The 19,483-nt window shown below is 33.1% G+C and overlaps 1 protein-coding gene across 1 annotated transcript in view; it reads left to right on the forward strand.

Annotated features, from left to right (window-relative positions):
• The window catches only part of ERGIC2 (ERGIC and golgi 2), a 40,648-nt gene extending 25,594 nt beyond the window's left edge, over positions 1 to 15,054 (forward strand). Inside the window, exons 7-14 of the mRNA XM_028532195.2 lie at positions 1,305 to 1,403; positions 2,513 to 2,608; positions 5,105 to 5,160; positions 6,022 to 6,120; positions 9,483 to 9,580; positions 12,365 to 12,527; positions 13,574 to 13,656; positions 13,829 to 15,054. Coding sequence (XP_028387996.1) covers positions 1,305 to 1,403; positions 2,513 to 2,608; positions 5,105 to 5,160; positions 6,022 to 6,120; positions 9,483 to 9,580; positions 12,365 to 12,527; positions 13,574 to 13,656; positions 13,829 to 13,891 — 757 coding nt within the window. The 3' untranslated portion in view covers positions 13,892 to 15,054. The remainder of the gene's footprint in view (positions 1 to 1,304; positions 1,404 to 2,512; positions 2,609 to 5,104; positions 5,161 to 6,021; positions 6,121 to 9,482; positions 9,581 to 12,364; positions 12,528 to 13,573; positions 13,657 to 13,828) is intronic.
• The last annotated feature ends 4,429 nt before the right edge of the window (positions 15,055 to 19,483 follow it).

A 19,483-nucleotide genomic window follows, 5' to 3' on the forward strand; every position in this document is an offset into this window, starting at 1 on the left:
TTTATTTTATCATTATGATGGGATATGAAGTATTACCAGATTTACATTTGCTTCCTTTTTTAAGTGCCTGTATTTGTTTATCATTTTTCTAAAGTTTTATTGAAAAACCTCATTTTTTAGAGTAGTTTTTGGTTCACAAAAATTGAGTGAAAACTACACACGTTTGCACAGCCTTCACCATTACACACACATGACACTGGAATGGTACATTTCATGCAGCCTTTGAACCTACAGTAACACATCATTGTTGCTCGAAGTCCATAGTTTACGTTAGGCTGTGAGTTTTGACAAATGTATAATGACATGTATCCACTATTACAGTACCTGTTGAAGAGTTTCACTGCCCTAAAAGTGCTCTGTGTTTTGTCTATTCATTCCTCTTTTTCTTTGTATAATTTTTATAATTGCTGAGCTTGAACTTTAATACACATGACTTTGGTTGTTAGTTATCCAAAGACATAGAACTAAAGAAGGTAAAGTAGCATTATGTCTGGTGATACAAAGTTATTGCTGAAAATGTTAGGAGATAATATGGTCCAAAGGTAGAAGTACTAGAGGAAAGGCTTTCATTTTTTGTGGTGTTGTTTAGATAAGTAATTTAATAAGTTATTTTGGACATAAGAATTTTGTTTAAAAAACCCTCAAGCAACTAATTTTTGTGGCTAGGTATATTAAAAAAGAAAGTAGATACTTTGTTTTCTACAATCCTCTGCCTTTATATGCTGATAATTCTTTTCATAAAATATAGAGAGAGTATAATATTTTGCTTAGAATGGTCTTATCATTGAATAAAGTTCAGGTTTCTTCAGAAAAGGAGTCACTAGGTAATACTAAATGGCACTGTGTCTTGGTTTGTAATGAGAATTGGATGATGGTGCTGTGCCTTATTCATAGGCCAGAAATCTTCTACTTTAAGTCTTTCAGACCTACTGCATGGTCCCTTATTTTTCTTTTTTCTTTTTTTAATATCTATAACACTTTATTCAGTGCTGTATAAAAAGTAGAGATTTTGTAATTACTTCATGCAAACATGAAAGATGAATTTAGATATTCAGATGAGCACGCCTGTTATTGATGGAGTCAGACAGGTTTATTATGCAGCTGAGCTATTAGACATGTAGCCACCCTGCCTCACCTCTTCCTTCTTTCAAGAAAAATGACCAAAGAAAATTTAGTATTTTATTTTAGAATAAATTCCTAAAATAATAAATGCATGGCTTAACTAAGTTATTTACTTTTTTTAAGGGTTGGCTTTCTTTGTGTATCTTACCATATTTATAAATTATTGTTTGTATTATGTTTAGGATGCTGCAGCTGATTCAGAGTAGACTGCAAGAAGAACATTCACTTCAAGATGTGTTATTTAAAAGTGCTTTTAAAAGTTCAACAGCACTTCCACCAAGGTGAGATGTATGTTTTAAATGTGCAGCTATTTATTATGAACTTGCTTTGACAAAATTTTAATACTGATTTAGTTATGCAGATATCATTTCTCAGGAAAATGTAATCACTCTGTTTAATATTTTTTTACTCTTAAATGTATAGCCTGTGATATTGATCAAGATTATTATAAATATATTATAGTTAATCCTTGAACAACATGAGTTTGAACTGCTCAGGCCCACTTATATGCAGATTGATTTCGGTAACTGCCTGTACTGTTTTTCATCTGGCATTGGTATCCATAGGTAGAGGGCCCACCGTATGCACTGGTCTGTGTCACTTTATGTAGGGGACATGAGCATTTGTGAATTTTGGTATCCCTGAGTCCTGACACCAATCCCCTACAGATCCCAAAGGAAACTGTGTAAAGTTTTGGTGGAGTCAAAAGTTATATGTGGATTTCAGCACCCCTAATACTTGTGTTGTTCAGGGTTCACTGTATTTAATTTTCAGTTAATTTTTCTCTTTTATATGTTTTTGTTATACCTCCATATAAAACTAGTTTATGCTTTAAGAACAAATTAATTGTATTTCCCATTATGATGACGTGTACATTTTGTGTTTTTTTTCTTTTATAGATTAGAATAGCTAATATTTGGAAATGCTATAATAATGAAAATGATCATTTAAGTTTAAAACTATACAGAAGGTTCACATTTGCTTAGGAAGAAAGTGTCATTGTCTATTTGAACTTAGATGGCCTGCCTTTCCCTTACCTCATTTCTATTCCTCTCCTCCCCAGTTCCCTAAAATGGCAAAAACAGATGATGAAAGTTTGTCTTTGTTGGACTTATTCTTTACCTGTTGTCTTGTCTTCTTTCATGGGACTTTGTCCTTTGGTTAGATTTGAAGAACTGTGGAATGTTAGATTTGTGTAAATGTAATATATGTGTGATAATTATATGATTTTTTCCATTTTTTAGATACATGCTTTTTTTAAACAAATGTATAGATTTCGAAAAACTTCTTCTGATATTTAGACATTACCTGAAAATTGATCTTTACAGATCAATATTGATGACAGTATTAAACATGCTGTAAGTAACCCTAACATATCCTGTTGTAATAGGGAAGATGATCCATCACAGCCTCCAGATGCTTGCAGAATTCATGGTCATCTGTATGTCAATAAAGTAGCAGGGAACTTTCACATTACTGTGGGCAAGTATGTTCTTTTCACCTACTGAAAATACTTTAGATGAGTTGGCAGCTTGTTAAAAGTAAATTCTTGACTAAAATAATATTATAAGACTGCTAAAGGACTGGTTAAAATGTTTTGTATCTGTATTTTTGATGTCTCAAGACTGCTGTTCAGGGCTTTAAATGCAGAATAAAGAAGACTACTGACTTTAAACACTACTTCAAAACAAAGGTTAAATACTCATTTCATATTTTATATGTTAAAGTAAATGAGCTATAGGTAAATATGAATTAAGACCTACTAACCAAGTTTTAGTAGCCTGAAAGCTTTTACCTAGACATTTCATTAATTTGTTCATTTTGTTGGATGGCATTAGGTTTTTGCTTGGTTCTTCTGTTTGCTGATCATCACAAAAATATAACCCTAACTAATTTAAGACAAGTATTTTGATGTAGTTAGCAATTAGTAGTGTCTGGGGAAAAGTTAACTTAGGTAAAAGTTAAGGAAAAATATTAGACCATTTACCTTCATAAGCAGTACCCAGCACAGAAACTGTTATACAGTGAATATTTGGTAAATTTCTGAATGAATAAATAGATTCTCTGATCCTGCCTCCCTTCCTTCTTCTTTTCCATCTTGAATTGCAGGACTGAACAGGTCTTCATTGTAAGAGACATTTTCTGACTACTTGCTCTGTACAAAGTACCATGCTAGATACCAAGGATGAAAGAGTGAAAAAAAAATAAGGTTTTTTTCCTTGTGGTACTGACAATCTGAGAGAATCTAAACTTTGAACAGTGAATTGCACTAGCAACTATTTAATTATAGTTGTATTGAGGCTATAAAGGAGAAGTGCAGCTGATAAGAAACTGCACAACAAGGTACCTGACCTACTCTGCAGGTCAGCAGAGGCTTTATTGAGGAAGACCTTAATAGTGTCCAGACTAGTGGATGATTAGCAATTCTATACATAAAGGAGACCAGGGCATCCACAGTGAGAGGAAGGTTGTAAGGCAGAAGATGAGAGAGAGAGAGAGAGAGAGAGAGAGAGAGAGAGAGAGAGAGACAGCGCATTAGACTTTTATGCAAATTATTTTAGTGTTTACATTGATCATATCACACATTTCTTTGTTGTCCTACTCTTTTTAACATTCATTTTTTGTTACTGTTGCCAGAACTCATTGTCTCCATTTTCAGTCTGTATCTGGGAATCTTAGAATGTTTGGGTATCATACAGGCAAATAATACTTGGTTCAGAGAAATTTAGATTTTATTACATCTTTGGATACAAGCAATATCCTACTCCAAACCTAACTGAAAGGGGGAAACTTTAACAAATATTGTGTGAGACTATGAACCTCTACATTATTTTTTTTGTTCCCAGTTTCACTTTTCTCTTCATGTGATAACTCATACCAGCAATAAGAGAGCCAAATGGAAAAACATTTAGTTTGCATCTTATACTTATCACCTCTGAAGTATCCTGTAAACCATTCCTAATAATCTGGTACTAGATTTGCCAAATTCAATATTGATTAAAAAAAAAATCTCCCATTACCTCTCAGGTACAGAATTATTCTCAACTGTATTATAAATGAGAACTATTTCAGTATGCAAATCCTTGATCATGGCTACATTAGATAGAGTAATGAAGTAGACAGATGCTTGCCACTTAAATGAAGACTCATTACAACAGCTGCAAATGCAGACTGAAACAGATGTTGGCCACTCAAGTGTCATGAATGGTATCTCTGTTGATGAGGTGGTATTCTGAAATAAGGAACAGCTCCTTGTAATACTGCGAACAAAACAAAATATAACATTGCCTCTGTTTCCTGGGAAATTTAGTGTTATGTGGAAACTACAACAATTACTTTGTATAGATAAATGGAGTTAAGTTCTAGACTCAGATTATTATTCATAGGTTTTTCACTTATGTGGTGCCACTTAGAATGTTTGCAAGTCATGCAAGATGCGGGACAATATTGTGTGAGACTGTCATTGCCTTGGCAGGATCCCTTGCTTCTCTGGCTGCTAGCCACTAAATGTCAGTAGAATTCCTCCCCAGTAACTGTGACAATTGAAAATGTCTCCCCTCAGTGCTGTCCAGTTTTCAGCAGCCTTTCCTTCACTGAAATTTATGTGGAATAATATGTCATAGCATGTGAAAAATACATGAAATTCACATTTCAGGATCCAAAATAAAGTTTTACTGGACCATAGTTGTGCTCATTTGAAGTTTGTGAAAATTTATTTATGTACTTAACTACATACTGACTTCAGTTTTTCATTTTGGCCCACAAAACCTAAAATATTTACTCTCTGGCTCTTTACAGAAAGTTTTCCTACCCTCAGTTTACAATACCGCTGAGATGAGTAGACTTACCTACTTAAATCATAGGCCAAGTATGTTCTTATTTTATATTAAGAAAATTATATGACTTAGGAAAGATCCCTTTTCAGATTTTAATTAGTTATATATTTGAATGTTATTACTTTAATCTTTTTTCCTCCTTTCAGGGCAATTCCACATCCCCGAGGTCATGCACATTTGGCAGCACTTGTCAACCATGACTGTAAGCAGTTTCTGAGATTTTTTTCCATGAAGATGTCCTTGAAAATGTTTTTTTTTTTTTAATTTTTAGCACAGGTGCAAGGTAGGGCTTCGAAAGTGGGCTGTTTGAAAACAGATACCTGTTGGAGAAAGTAAATAATAAATGTGTTGGCTCTAATCCATTTTCTCTTGTCTTTAAGCTACTTGTATTTCTGTTTAGTCATGGCTCAGAGGTTGCCACAGTTAGGGAGAGAGCCTTAGTGTGCCTTTATCACTTTGTACACATTTCTGCTAATTTTTATGGATAATGAAGGAAATACATAAATCTAAGTATGGATACATACACATGTACGTATAAAGTATTCAAGTTAGTTTCTTCTAATGATTGTCATAAAACTTAGTTTTTAAAGTCTGCTTTCGAGAATAAAAGAGTAATAAATTCCATAAAAAGTCAGCAGTATATTTGGTCAAAAAAATCTTGGTCCCATTTAGCAGTGTATTAAAAATATACCTGATCCAAATATATTTGGGTTCATCGGTATCCCTGATTTGACAACACAGTCCTATTATTATGTGATGATTTGAACCAAGAAAGACTTAACTTTTTAGGTTATTAGGGTTGGATGTAATATTATTTCCTAGACCTTAATTTGTATGTAATCATGAAATTTGAGATATAGCATTTTATCAGAATTTACTTACATGCATTTAATTTCCACATATTTATTTGCATTTTTCTCAAAATTAATGCAGTTTTAAATATTATATTATACTTGCAGATTTTAGATGTTTTCATCTGAAAGTAGATAAGAATGTGAACCCATGTATAATATGTGTTTTGAATAATAATTTATCTACCTATTGCCTTTATTTTTTGCCTCAGCATACAACTTTTCTCACAGAATAGATCATTTGTCTTTTGGAGAGCTTGTTCCAGGAATTGTTAATCCTCTAGACGGAACTGAAAAAATTGCTGTAGATCGTAAGTACTTAATATTTGCTATAGAAATCTGTGTATAGGCAGTGTTTTTATGTCTTGAATACTAATATATTTTTAATCCTCTTCTTAACCCCCTTGTAACAAATAAACAGATAAATCTTTATGTAGTTGAAGTGGTTGATAACCTTTAATTGGAGATGTGTGTGGAGAGATTTTGTCCTACTAGTGGATAAAATTTAAATGTTAAAAACAAATCCATAGAACAGAGTAAGAAATTAGAGTTAAATATAAGCTAGAGAAGAAGTAGCACTTAAAAAAATTCTCTCAATATATGAAAGGTTAATGTGTCAGTAGGGCAGAACTTCTTTCCTAGATTCACCAAAGAAAGAATTAGAATAAAAGAAAGTTTCAACATTCCAAGAAGAATTTCCTGGTTTGTATAGGTTCAAAGTTCTAAAATGTATATTTACCATTTTAGAAACCTCTTTGGAGAACTTCACGAACATCAGAAACCTAGAGTTATTCCAGAATGGTTTTTGGTTATTAACACAGAAGTTGTACGTTACAGCAGAGATAGCTTTTACTTTGTTTTAACCTTCTATTCCACTTAAAATATCAGTTTTTCCAAATATGGGTGGGTTATTATTATTACTACTTTTTTAGCAAATAATTTATTCTTGACTTTCATGATGGGTTTTGGTTGCTTTCCTCTTCTTAAACAGTGATACTGCATGGCATGCCCCACCTGTCAGACCTTTTAGGGATGTCTAAAGCTTCCTGTGCTAGTAGGAATTCTAACCTTTGCAGAACTAGAATTAAGGGTTTCATTTTTATTAACCCAAACAGATTTATTAATATTCTTTTCAGTATTTTACTCTTTTAGCATAGTCTCATAATCAGATGTTACACTTACAATACTGACTTTCATTCATGAATATATTATGTTTGTATGAGAATTTTTTCACTTAAGGAAACTTAAGTGTACCGAATTCATTAATGTGAGTAGAAATTATAAACTGCATTCATTATAATCTCATCTTTAATTTAAGTATATGTTCATTCTACACCAAAATGCACTAAATATTACTTTAAGAGATGCTCATTTGAAAACATGTTGGTTAATAATACTTTGTTTCAAGATGCTAAAATGAACTATAAATTTCCCTACAGAAGTGGCACTAAATATAAACATTAATTTTCAAAAGGCTCACTTTATGTCACATGTTCCTAAATTCAAAGACTAGTAGGTATTTACGGTTTTGTTATAAAATGCCACCAGATGAGTGAGTGAGTTATTCAAAGCTTTAAAGCAGGTATACTATACTCTTTTTCCTAACATATGTTCTGTTGGGCTTCTTTTTCCAAAAGAGAAAAAACAGATCAGCATTACAAATCTGTTGTGTTCAGGTAACCACCTCCTCCTTGATGTTCTCCAGAAGTTTTGAGGGGATTACTTAGCAGTTACACGTTTAAAACCATGCAGATTTGGACAGATCTGAAACCTTTGGAACATTTTACGGCTTGCAGCAAAATGTCATTCAGCTGCATTTTCCACACCTACCCACCCTCTGCCCAGCCTGGTAGTTAAGTTATTTAACAAAGTTATAGCCCTCTCTTGAATTAATATCGTACAAATAGGCCTTCAGTAGTTGTCTGGCCACTGGTTAAAGGTTTCCAGTTTTTCCTGTCCTGTTTCTTTGACCCTTGTTTGTTATTTACTGCAGTGATACTTCACTCCTCACTGACAGTGAGAGGTTTCCTCTGTCCTTCCTCCCAAGGTTTCCCATACGTACAGCACTGGTTACCGCCTCACCCCTCTCAATGTCATCTTTTTTCATAAATACTTAATACCTAAACACCTTTTTTCCTAGCATTTTTAGCTCGCTTTCTTTGTCTATGACATGATAAAGTTTATTTGTAAAACACCTAAAACTAAGCGTAGGTTGAGCAACTCACCTCATCAAAGAACAACTGAAAGGATGAAACTAAAGACCATCCGCAATTGATACTCCTTCTATTGGTGGTAGACAAAGTTGACACTCTTTCACACCAACATTGTCTGTAATAATATTTAGGATATTAAGTAGAAATTAGCAATGGGAGAACTGGTCAAAAAAATAATCATTCGTTAGAAGACACTATTTCTTTATTAGTAATGGGAGAACTGTTTGGTTTTGAAAGTTACAGTGGTACAAGTTGTAAGAGAAATAAGTGGTGAAGTTGAAATAGGCTTTGGTTTATTGAAGAAACCATTATGCATACCTCTCTCCCTCCTACCTACTTTTACCCTTCCCTCCCCCATTCAGAATTACACCGAGGTAAGAGGAGAGAAAATGGATTTTTAGAAATAAAAGTTTATTCATGCTGAGAAAAAAAAAATAGACATACAATGTATGCTTTCATTTATAATGAAATTCTAGAATAGGCAAAACTAATCCCTGACAAGAGGAGATAGACAGGTGGTTGCCCAGGGTCAGAGATAGAGGGTATCGACCACAGAGGAATGCAAAGGAAGTTTTGATGTGATCAAAATGTCTTATATTTTCATTGTGGTGGTGATCACATGGATGAGTGCATTTGTTAAAATGTATCAAACTGTGTGTTTAAAATTAGTACATTTTATTCATGCACATAGTTCTCATAGACAGTTATTACCATGTGGTGTGAAGTACACTTGTTTGCAGGTCAAACATAATGAGGCACTATTACTTATCTACTGGAAACTAACATATCTAACTAAATTTTTTATAATACAGACCTAGAGAGTTAATGTTTTAGATTGTATTATCTGTTAATTACTTAAAATTAATAATTGGTAATAAACTGGTATTTATGACTTGTATTAAACCTAAAATGCTTAATGACTATGTAAATATGATCCTTTTGATTACACAATAACCCCAGGCCATCACTGAGAAGTTTCTTTATATATCTTTCTGCTGTGGTATCAGTTCCTTATATATTTATCCAAAAGCCAGCTAATTCAACTTTGGTTTATTTACCTATCTTAAGATATCAGTATAAACTAAAAATTTGTCATGCAGTGAGTATGGTACTGTAACTTTATTATTATTATAAGTTTCTCTACTATAAGGGAATGCTACTTTTATTTTCCATATTTGGTATAAGGATAATAACGACCATAAAGGTATCTAAGTGCCTAGTAATCTTTTTAAATATAAAAGATGTGTGTGTGTGACTATTTTATGATTACTGAGAACTTGTTTCATCAAGTATTAGTATTTTGATTTCATTCATTGTTTTAAAACTATTTTTTTAGACATTAAGTCACAAGTAGCATTAAATTTCAGGTTAAGTGTATTTAATAGAAGGAGGATATATGTGGCAATAGTTTTGTTGCTACTGTATTGATGGGGGAAGAAACACATTTTGTTTTATTCTAGACAACCGGATGTTCCAGTATTTCATTACAGTTGTGCCAACAAAACTACATACATATAAAATTTCAGCAGATACCCATCAGTTTTCTGTGACAGAAAGGGTAAGTTAAATCCAACTGATCATTTTTTTTTTTTAGCATTTTATAGTCCTCCTGTTACAAAATAAGTTTGTCGTTTCATTTGGTGTCCTCCCTCTTGTAAAATTTGTGGGAATTTTGAAATACACTAACATTTTATTTTAAGATAATAAAATATCAGAAATAGGTGTTAGTATGTTCTAGAGCAAACAAAGAAGTAAATTTTTTTAAATCTGGAAGGTTTTGTGTTCAGTTAAGTCTAAATTATTAAACTGTGGTGGTATTTTATTCTTAATATCTTAATTTTGTAATGTTTTCTCATGTATTTTTAAATACATTAAGATATTCTTACAATACATTGAGATATTCTTAATATCTTAATTTTGTAATGTTTTCTCATGTTTTTACTTTAAGATTTTATTTATTTGCTTTTAGAGAGAGGGGGAAGGAGAGAGAAAGAAAGGGAGGGAACATTGATATGTGGTTGTCTCTTGCATACCTCCTACTGGGGACCTGGCCCACAACCCAGGCATGTGCCCTGACTGGGAATCAGGCCGGTGACCTTTTGGTTCTTGGGCTGGCACTCAATCCACTGAGCCACACCAGTCAAGGCTGCAATTTTCTTATTTGCCAGAAGATTTCCTGATTTATGTATTTGTTATTTATTTTTTAATTAATGTGTCTAACCTAGGGCATGCATCTAACCTAACATGGTTATTGTGGCTCAAATAACAGATTTTGAGGGTTTGGCTTTTTAACTTGTGCCTTGTATTTGTCCATTTGAGAGGACAAATGTTCTGCAATCTCAGGGTGGAGTTGCCTTATAAATAAATATGACAGTGAGGATCAGCCTTTTGTAACTACATGGTTTAACATTTCTCATCTATTCTGGGGTCATGTTTTCTTAATTGCGTTTAAGAATGGTGAATATTCAAATACTATTCTAAAGAATTCTGAGGCAACACTTAAGTGCTTTAAAAATTTGTTTTCCTCAATATAGAATTTTCTCTTAATGGTCTTGCAATTTGTGATGGCTGTGTCCTCAATAATTGTAAAATTTCCCTATTGTAAGGAGATTAAATATTGAAGATTTTAGGAGTGAAATGTTACATGTTTATAACTTTTTACATGGTTCAAGGGAAAAAATAAAGTATGTGTAACTGTGTATGTGTTTACACATACAGCGAGACTAGGTCAAGTGTGAACAGGTGTATTTTGTGCTTTTCTGCATTGCTGTAGGGGTGGGAAAATACCATTTCTCACTAAGACTAGCACCACCTGAATGAACATCAGTCCACACAGTGGCAAGGCTTTCGGAAAAAATAGGTGCACATTTTATTGTATGGGAATGTAAAATGGCATAGTCTCTGTGGAAGGGAGTTTGGCAATATCTACAGAATGATGTATGCATTTATGCTTTGACTCAGCAATCCTTCTTCTAGAAGTTAAATGCAAAGATCAAGTAAAAAATACAAAAATGATGTGTGTATGAGACTCTTCATTGTGTGGTACATCCACACAATGGAGGAGCATGCAGTTTCTTAAAAAGAGAGAAAGAGATATCTGTATGCTGATATGAAATTGTTGTATTATCTCCATAATGTATTTTAAGTAACAAAATTAAATTTAAAAAATAGAATCCCAGAGTGTTTGACCATTGTGGGATTTGTGCTGATAAGGTGACTAAAATAATTGAGTTGCACTTTAAAATAAAAATGGAGTAACTGGAGTTGGTAAAGTGGAAGATGAGGGAGACAGAAATGGGAAGAACTGACCTTCACTGGTCCTGCACCCCAAAGGGAATCATTATTAGTCTTTTATGTGGACGCTGTAATCCCTGAAACAGCTTTAATTCATATAGGTGTTGACCGTATATTTATAATTTTGGCATGGTTAGACATACCAGAGCTTTAAGATGAAGTCACTTTATTGGAAACTTGAACAATGGCTTCATAAGACACAGTTGTGTTAATAGGGAAGGGGTTTTGTAATGTCCACATAAAATTGTTTTATTCTGAAGCTTTCAATTTAGTTATAGCTTAGCCAAAATAGGTAGGGCCTCACATAAAAGTCATAGCAAACTACTCTAGTGGCATGGTTGTTTTGAGCCATAATAGAAATTTATTAGAAAGTTTGCAAACTTGATTTTTGAAAGTGTAAACTGAATGGAATGAAATAGAATTATTACTTTCTCAGTGTGCACACTGCAGTAGGTTTATAATTTTAGTTACATTTTTTTAAAGAAAAAACTTTCTTTAAACATGGAACCAATCACTCAAATATTGGTATCTTTCAAATTAATGCATTGTTTTCTTCTTGTGGTATATCTTATGCAGTTGAAAATGAACAACACAGACTGAAAGTATTTGTTTTCAAATCTGACTATTTAAATAACAGGTAATAAATATTATTTTGTAAATTCTTAACAAATAAATATAAAAAATATTTGTTTAAAATCAAAATATAAGCTTTTTTAATTGATTTGGTCCATGAAGAGTGTGCCATTCAGCTGTAAGCTCTTGAGTTCAGTAGAAAATTCGTATGTAAAGTGATCTTTCAGAAAAAATAGGAAAGTATGATTCTGTTCTCCTGATTGCTTCAAAATCTAACCACACAAAGAAAATGCAAAAATTTGATTGTCTTAAGATTTTAATCCAGTAGGACAATTTGTACAAAGATTTGGGTGTTTCCCTCATGCGGGGTACAGGTGTTGGGCTTCATGCTGATTATAAAAGTAAGTACCCAGATGACACGAGTCCTGCTTTTCTCCTCCTCCCATCTCTCCCCGTCCTTCTGCCTCCCTTTCAGGAGCGCGTCGTTAACCATGCTGCAGGCAGCCACGGAGTCTCTGGGATATTTATGAAATATGATCTCAGTTCTCTTATGGTGACAGTTACTGAAGAGCATATGCCATTCTGGCAGTTTTTTGTAAGACTCTGTGGTATTGTCGGAGGAATCTTTTCAACAACAGGTAAAGATTCATTCCTTTTTTTGGTCTAATTTCTAAAAGTGTTGCTGACACTGAAATTAAGATGCTTTTACTTAAAAGGAGCAAGAAATATGCACATTTTCATGTTTTGATAAAATGAAGAATTTACACTTTAAGACTTCATTCCAAATCTCTAAAATTAATTGCTTAAGCGTTAAGCATAACTAAGTTTACTGCATTCGGCGATTTAAGGGAGACAATTTAATGAGCTAAAACAACCCTAGGCGTGAGTCCAAGTCCTTCCATATACATACTGGTCGGCTTCTGTAGATCATCTACCCTTTCCGAAGTTGTTTTTCATTTATAAAAAAGGGAATGATGGTTTCTACTTTGAAAGCGTGTTGTAGGATTAGACAAGAAAATACTTAGAAATAAATGACACTTAGAGATAGTAAACACTTGAATGTAAATTTTCTTACTTAAAGTATTTTTAACTGTACAATATGTAAAATCATATATTAAGGTAGTTTAAACTATGATAGTTCAGTCAGTGTTTTTATGATTTGGGTCATTTTGCCCTAAGATTATGGAGTTCTCTCAAAAATGATAACTTGCAGAATTGTAACCATGAAAATTTGAGAGTTAAGTGCAATAGATAAAAAAGGAAATAGTTCCTTTTTTCCCCCAACCCTTATTCAATATTACATGGAGCTGAGTAGTTTATATACTTTTAATTATATTTTTTAAATGAATGACTAGCTTTCTTGTAAAAGTCTTTGTCACTACTTCATTTAAATGCATTTAAATTTGTGTTGCTGGTATTATTTATTTTTCAAAATTATGTGGGTATGAGATTATTAAACACCCTTGAAGAGATTGCTTTGTCAAGATCATGAATTACTTGGTCTTGTAATTTTGAAAAGAAATTAATTTAACTGTCTTGTTATTTTTAACTGTGGGAGTAAAGCAAACCGCTTTATTTCCTTCCTTAATTTATTCCATTATAACTAGTTTAGTTTTATATTACATAGCAATTTAAGGAATAATTTCATTAAAAGCATAATTTAATTAAAACATTTTTATTACAGGCATGTTACATGGAATTGGAAAATTTATAGTTGAGATAATTTACTGTCGTTTCAGACTTGGATCCCACAAACCTATCAGCTCTGTAAGTGGTGTAGAATAAATGGTACTGATCTTGAACTCACAGTACCATTGTTAACTCTAAATAGTATTTTGGTGCCCCCTTTCCCCCACAAAAAATTGCCCCAAATAAAGCATTGTGTTTGGAGGAAATGGCATAAGGAATAAAACTGATGCTCTGGTCTCTTTCTCCCTAGGTCCCCTTTGAGGATGGCCACACAAACAACCACTTACCTCTTTTAGAAAATAATACACATTAGCATCTCCCAGATGAAGGAGAAAAACTTTTGCCTGAGATATAAACCTTTTTTAATAAGAAATTATTGTGCAATATATTCAAAAGAAAAAAATATGAATAAGAAGCAGGATTCATACCTAGGAAAAAAAAAAAAGAAAACCGAAACTGAAATCCTATATATGTTGTGTCTGTTACAAATGTCTTAGAAGAAATTATGCAGCTAATCAGTGAAGAAGCCCAGCTGGAATATTGCTTTGAAGACGACCCTTCCTGATATTTTCATAGCAAATGGGCTGTTTTGAAATCAGACCTTGAAGACCTAAAGGAAAGAAGTCAAACCGCATCTAAAGAAAAAGGCATTAATAGTGCTAATGTCTGCGTCCTTTTGTTTTTAAAATACCGTGTCAGAATAAAATATGTGAAACATATGGAAAACTAGTCTAGACTTTAAAAAGTTGTGATCAGGTCACATTGTTAATAGAGGCAAACAGGGATGGGCTCACGTGCTGTAGCCATATTAATGTTAAGCCATAATGACAAGACCGTTTATTCCAGTAACTTGGTTTTATGAAGGTAAACTGCTTTTCTTTAAACTTTGGCTATTGGCTTTGTTAACTTTTCAAGGCAGGGTCATGGAAGACTGAGGTGAATTCTTAGAGGGGCAGGTATATAGGTGCTATATTATGTAACAGAAATCATTCACAAATTGTATAGTGGGCACTTATATGGGGAGAAGAAAGCACATTTTTTTAAAACCTGCTAAATTTCCTAATATGATCCTTGTATTGTTGGTATATTTTAGAGTGGGGGGTGAGTAATAAAAGGATCCACTACTGATGATGAAAATTATCAGTCTGTAAAATATTAAGAGGAAAAGGTAGAATATTTTATACATTTTGTGGTGAGCAGGCAACAGGTAACTTTAAGTAAAGTAGAAGTGTGAGACAACTATTTAAGGAAAACAAGATGTCATTGGAGATGATCATATTAAACGATGTCCATTACACTGTAAATGATGGGAGAAGTGTCAGCATTCAGACTGTCCTGAATGTGGTCGACTGTGTATTAGATTGTGTTGTTCTGGCTTTCGTACTATTTAAGGCTTGATTTAAAATTTTCAGACTATAAAAGATTAAAAATAATAAGGGAGATATCACTCAGGTGCCATTAAAAACTTCTTTGGAATGTGTGTGCCAACATCAGTTTTCCTTTTGTAATACTTAATAGTAGAGTCACCAACCCATCCCCATGTTTTAAATCACTTAGGGAAGTGAGACAAAAACTCCGGGTAAGGAACAAGGCCAAGACCGAAAAACTAGATTTAAAATCATGGTTTTTAGAGAACAGGCTGTCACAGTTAGTTTTTCAAATGGATTTTTTTGAAGGTTAAAAAGCTTTTTTGAAAACAGTTGGGACAGTAATGTAGTGAGAGGAGAAATACTGGTAAACCTACTTTGGCAGTAAAGCTTACATTGAATGATATTTTGCTGAAATAACAGAAGCATCAATGTTTAAAATACACATTTTATCATTAGGAGCCACAGAGTAACTGATTAATACAGGTGACATAACATGCTTTGAAAGATATTTGAATCCAGAAAATTTCAAAACAGTCCATGTATTTTTTATTTCTTCAGATATTCCTAATGAAGTTAGAGTAGGAATAGAACATGTCTCAAAAGGAATTTTCAGCTGGAGAGAATTAGAATTTTAGCTATTTTTAGACTGAATTTTGGTTTTTGTAAATCTGCTTGTCAGAAAGTTCAATGAAATTTTGGGGTGGTTTTTTTTAGGGAAGGAAAAACAAGAATGATTTATAATTATTTTCTTACTGTTAGGATTATGACAGGTATCTTTAAGAATTTTAAAATTATTTTGGTACTTATATATATATTTGTTTCATGTTTTCCAAATACCATACTGAAATTTAATGAAATTAATCTGTCCCATTAAAACTACAAAGGTATTTCTTAAAGCAAAATTCAGCTTTGCTATTGATTTTATTTTAAAAGTTAAAGGTTTCCAGCTAAAATTCCTTGAACAGCAAGATCAGATTTTTGGCAATCAATACATAAGATTCTGACCAGCCCTTTGGATGATGGATGAGGGAGTATATTCAGATTTGTTAAGTGTTTTGATCTCACCAAGCGTTCTTTTCATTGCGGAGGACACTGTACTGACCTACCGTCCTATTAGGCACTTTGGCTGGTGCCTGGGGTGCCTTCAGTAGGATATCTAACTTTACTAACTCAGTTCTGCTTTTTATTTTATTAGGCTATTCATAGTATCTACATGTATATACTTCAGCCTAAATATTTAAAAACTGAGACCTCAAGTTATATGAAAAATTTTTTAAAATGTATTTGCATTCATTGGCCAATAAGAAGAGGTGAAAGATTTAGGTGAATAATTTTCTGCTGCAATATTCGTATGCTTTAGACTACCTCTTGGTAAAAGCTTAACTCAATACTAGAGTCACAAATTCTAACTTCCAACTTAAGTGATTAATATACTTTTCTCATATACATTTTATGATACAAAGCACTGAATTTTTATAATAAATTTACAAGTGCAAGCAAAATTTATAATTAATACAAACTTTGGAATTCACAAAGAAAAAAGATCTCTTTTTGATGGTGTTGTGGGAGGGCAATATTATACAGTCTGTCTTTATATCTTAGGTTAATAATTCAGTCCCAAAAAGTAAATTTACACGCAACATCCTTGCCTTAAAATTCAAAACTTTGGATCTTGAACCTGAATTCAAGATGCATATTTTTTGTTGTTTAAAATTTACTTACACCTGAGCCTTAGGACCTTACAAATTTCACCATGCCCTTTAACCTGTACTTCCCCTTGTATTCAGAGCTCTAGCAAACTTTTGGTAAGCCAAAGGGGATCGCCCTTGGCCAGCACTGTCTAGAGAGATCACCATTTCTTCACACCTTGCTGCCTGGATTAATATCCAACTAGGTCCTTATAGTTTTTTTCCCCTTTTGAAATATTTCTTCAGTGATGAAAACACTTTGCATTATTTTAAGAGTAGGAAACAAACCACCTTGGATTTTTGTGTTTTTTGTTCAAAGAACAAAATCCACTCGTTTAGTGTCAGTCTTGGGCATATGGACTCTAAATGAAACGACACATCGTAAAGCAATGTCTTTGTCCTTCCACAGTCAAGTGTCCACAATGAAGCCTCAGTTCCTCATGTTTGTGCTTTCCCAGCCCAGGAAAACTACAGCAGTCTTTGAATAATCACTTATTTATATTTGCTTTTGTTCAGATGAAGCAATCTCATAATTTAAATTATGAGATTGGACTTACTTTATTTTTTTCTTGTTAAATATAAATGCATGATTTAAACTGAACAGTTGATGCAAGTCTGTAAATCAGTAGAGTTGAAGATTATAATCAGCAAAACATTTAAATAGTTTTTTTAGCAACTCCAAATTGTATGGAATACTTATTAACCCTCAGCTAATATAACAATGGTGAAAACAAAGCTCTTCCCCTATGATCAGGACCAAGACAAGGATACCCACCCTCACCAGTTTCATTCAGCATGGCATTGGAAGTTCTCAGCAAAGCAGGTACACAAGAAAAAGAAAGGCATCCAGATTAGAAAGGGAAAGTAAAAATCATTTTCAGAGGAATGTTTATCTAAAGGAATTAGATTAACAGCTCCTCAAAATATAACTCACACCATATTGCCTAATTTTAGGTAAAACTTAAAATGTGTGGGGAAAGTATCCATTAATGAAGCTACATATTGTACTAAAGCAGACGTTCAGCAACAACTTAGATAAACTATGTAATAAATATTTTATAAATTGCTCTCTAGTTTCAAGCAGTTATACTAATTGTGTAAATCAGTTGATTATATATATACTAAAGTATGGACATACTAAAAATATTTATGTATCAGAAGAGTTGTTTCTAGCTATTTAAACTCAATTTCAATTATCCTTTCTTGCCTTACGTAGCTACACTCACAGGGTACTCCCTTCTGGTAGCAAATTACATCTTAAAAACTGGCAACTGCCAGTTTCATTAACCTTTAAAAAATATATTACACACACACACACACACACACACACACACACTAATCTAGGCAGTGACCATGTTTCCATGCATGTGTGGGCATAGGAAACAACCACACTTTTTTCTATAGGTAGTTGTTTATGTTTCCGTACATCAGACTTGCAGTTCTAGGAAAAATAGCCACGTGGGAATTTGCATGTCATTCTTTTGAACTTTGGAAAATATTGATGTTTTTGGAAGGTTAAGGCTGACCTGTAAAGGTCATTGTGAGATAACACACTATTTGGGTATTAGTCCCTCAGATCAGTCTATTCACCTTGGGATTCTAAGTCAGTTATATAAATTGTTTACTGAGAATGATGATGTTACATTAGTATAAAATTGTGAGAAATGTTTTTCTCAGTTGTAGGCCCATCTACCTCAACTTTTTCTAGTATCAGTTGCTTCAGGAGGTGGCTGTCTTCAACTCGGTAGTATTTATTACCGCATCAGGTGTCTAGTGAGTACAGAATATAGGGATTACTGAAACTTCTTTTTAAACATAGATACCTTTCCTTTCTGTTACTTGCCATCCCTTTTCCCCCAAAGTAGAAGGTTCTTTCTCATTGCACTTAGGCACTCAAATCCTTGTTAATTGGTCTTGATTAAAATAATTTCTTTCATACAGACACCTATCTACTGTCACTGCTTAATCACAAGAGAATTTTCTTCATGTCATTTCTTTAATGCCACAGAACATGCTTCAGCATGTAAATGCAACCCTATTAATGGTGTGAGAAAAAGTGGAGCGTTATAGGCTTATGTGTTAATTTATATTGGCCTGGTAGGTTCTTTGGAAGATGATAGCCCTTTTTCTCAGTGGGATGGACATCTGCAGTAGTCAGCAGTTAAAGATAAAACACAGGAAGAGAGAAACATTTTTATGCAATTTTTATTTAATCAAAAGCAAAATGAATACTTGATCAGTGAAATTTATTCAATTAGGGAAACAATCAAAAAATAAATTCTTAGAACTATTATGTTTTATCCAATCTCATTGAATTATATATATCTTGATTTCATTTTTTACCATATCTAGTTTGTATCTTTATCAGTGTAACTCAAAAATAGACATCTCAAGCTGGAAGATCACCAGGTGTTTTGTTCAGAGCTGTGTCATCTGCCCTGGAAAGTAGTTCCCAGAACTTAGATGAGATTGGGAAAGACACTGCCCAGAAGAGTGCCTGCAAAATGTCCTTTAGGGGCTCAGAAAAATCTGAAGTAATGCTAGAAGCCGCCCTCAAGGCCTTGTACATATCAGCTACTTGAATGTGTCATTCTAAGTATTACCAAATATTCCAGAGAGTGAGCATAAATACAACTTGTTAACATCCTATGCTCATTTAATTTCTAGTAGTTGTGATTATTTTAATTGTGTAGGCCTCAGATATTATATTTGAATAATCATGTTTATAACATCAAATACTACACGCACTGACTTCTCAAATATGAGGAAAGTTGGGATATATTAATGATACAGAAATTTGAGAATAAATATAGTACTAATTCATTTTCATTACACAAAATATTTTTA

The sequence above is a fragment of the Phyllostomus discolor genome, chromosome 2, assembly GCF_004126475.2.
Source record: "Phyllostomus discolor isolate MPI-MPIP mPhyDis1 chromosome 2, mPhyDis1.pri.v3, whole genome shotgun sequence".
Lineage (NCBI taxonomy): Eukaryota > Metazoa > Chordata > Mammalia > Chiroptera > Phyllostomidae > Phyllostomus > Phyllostomus discolor.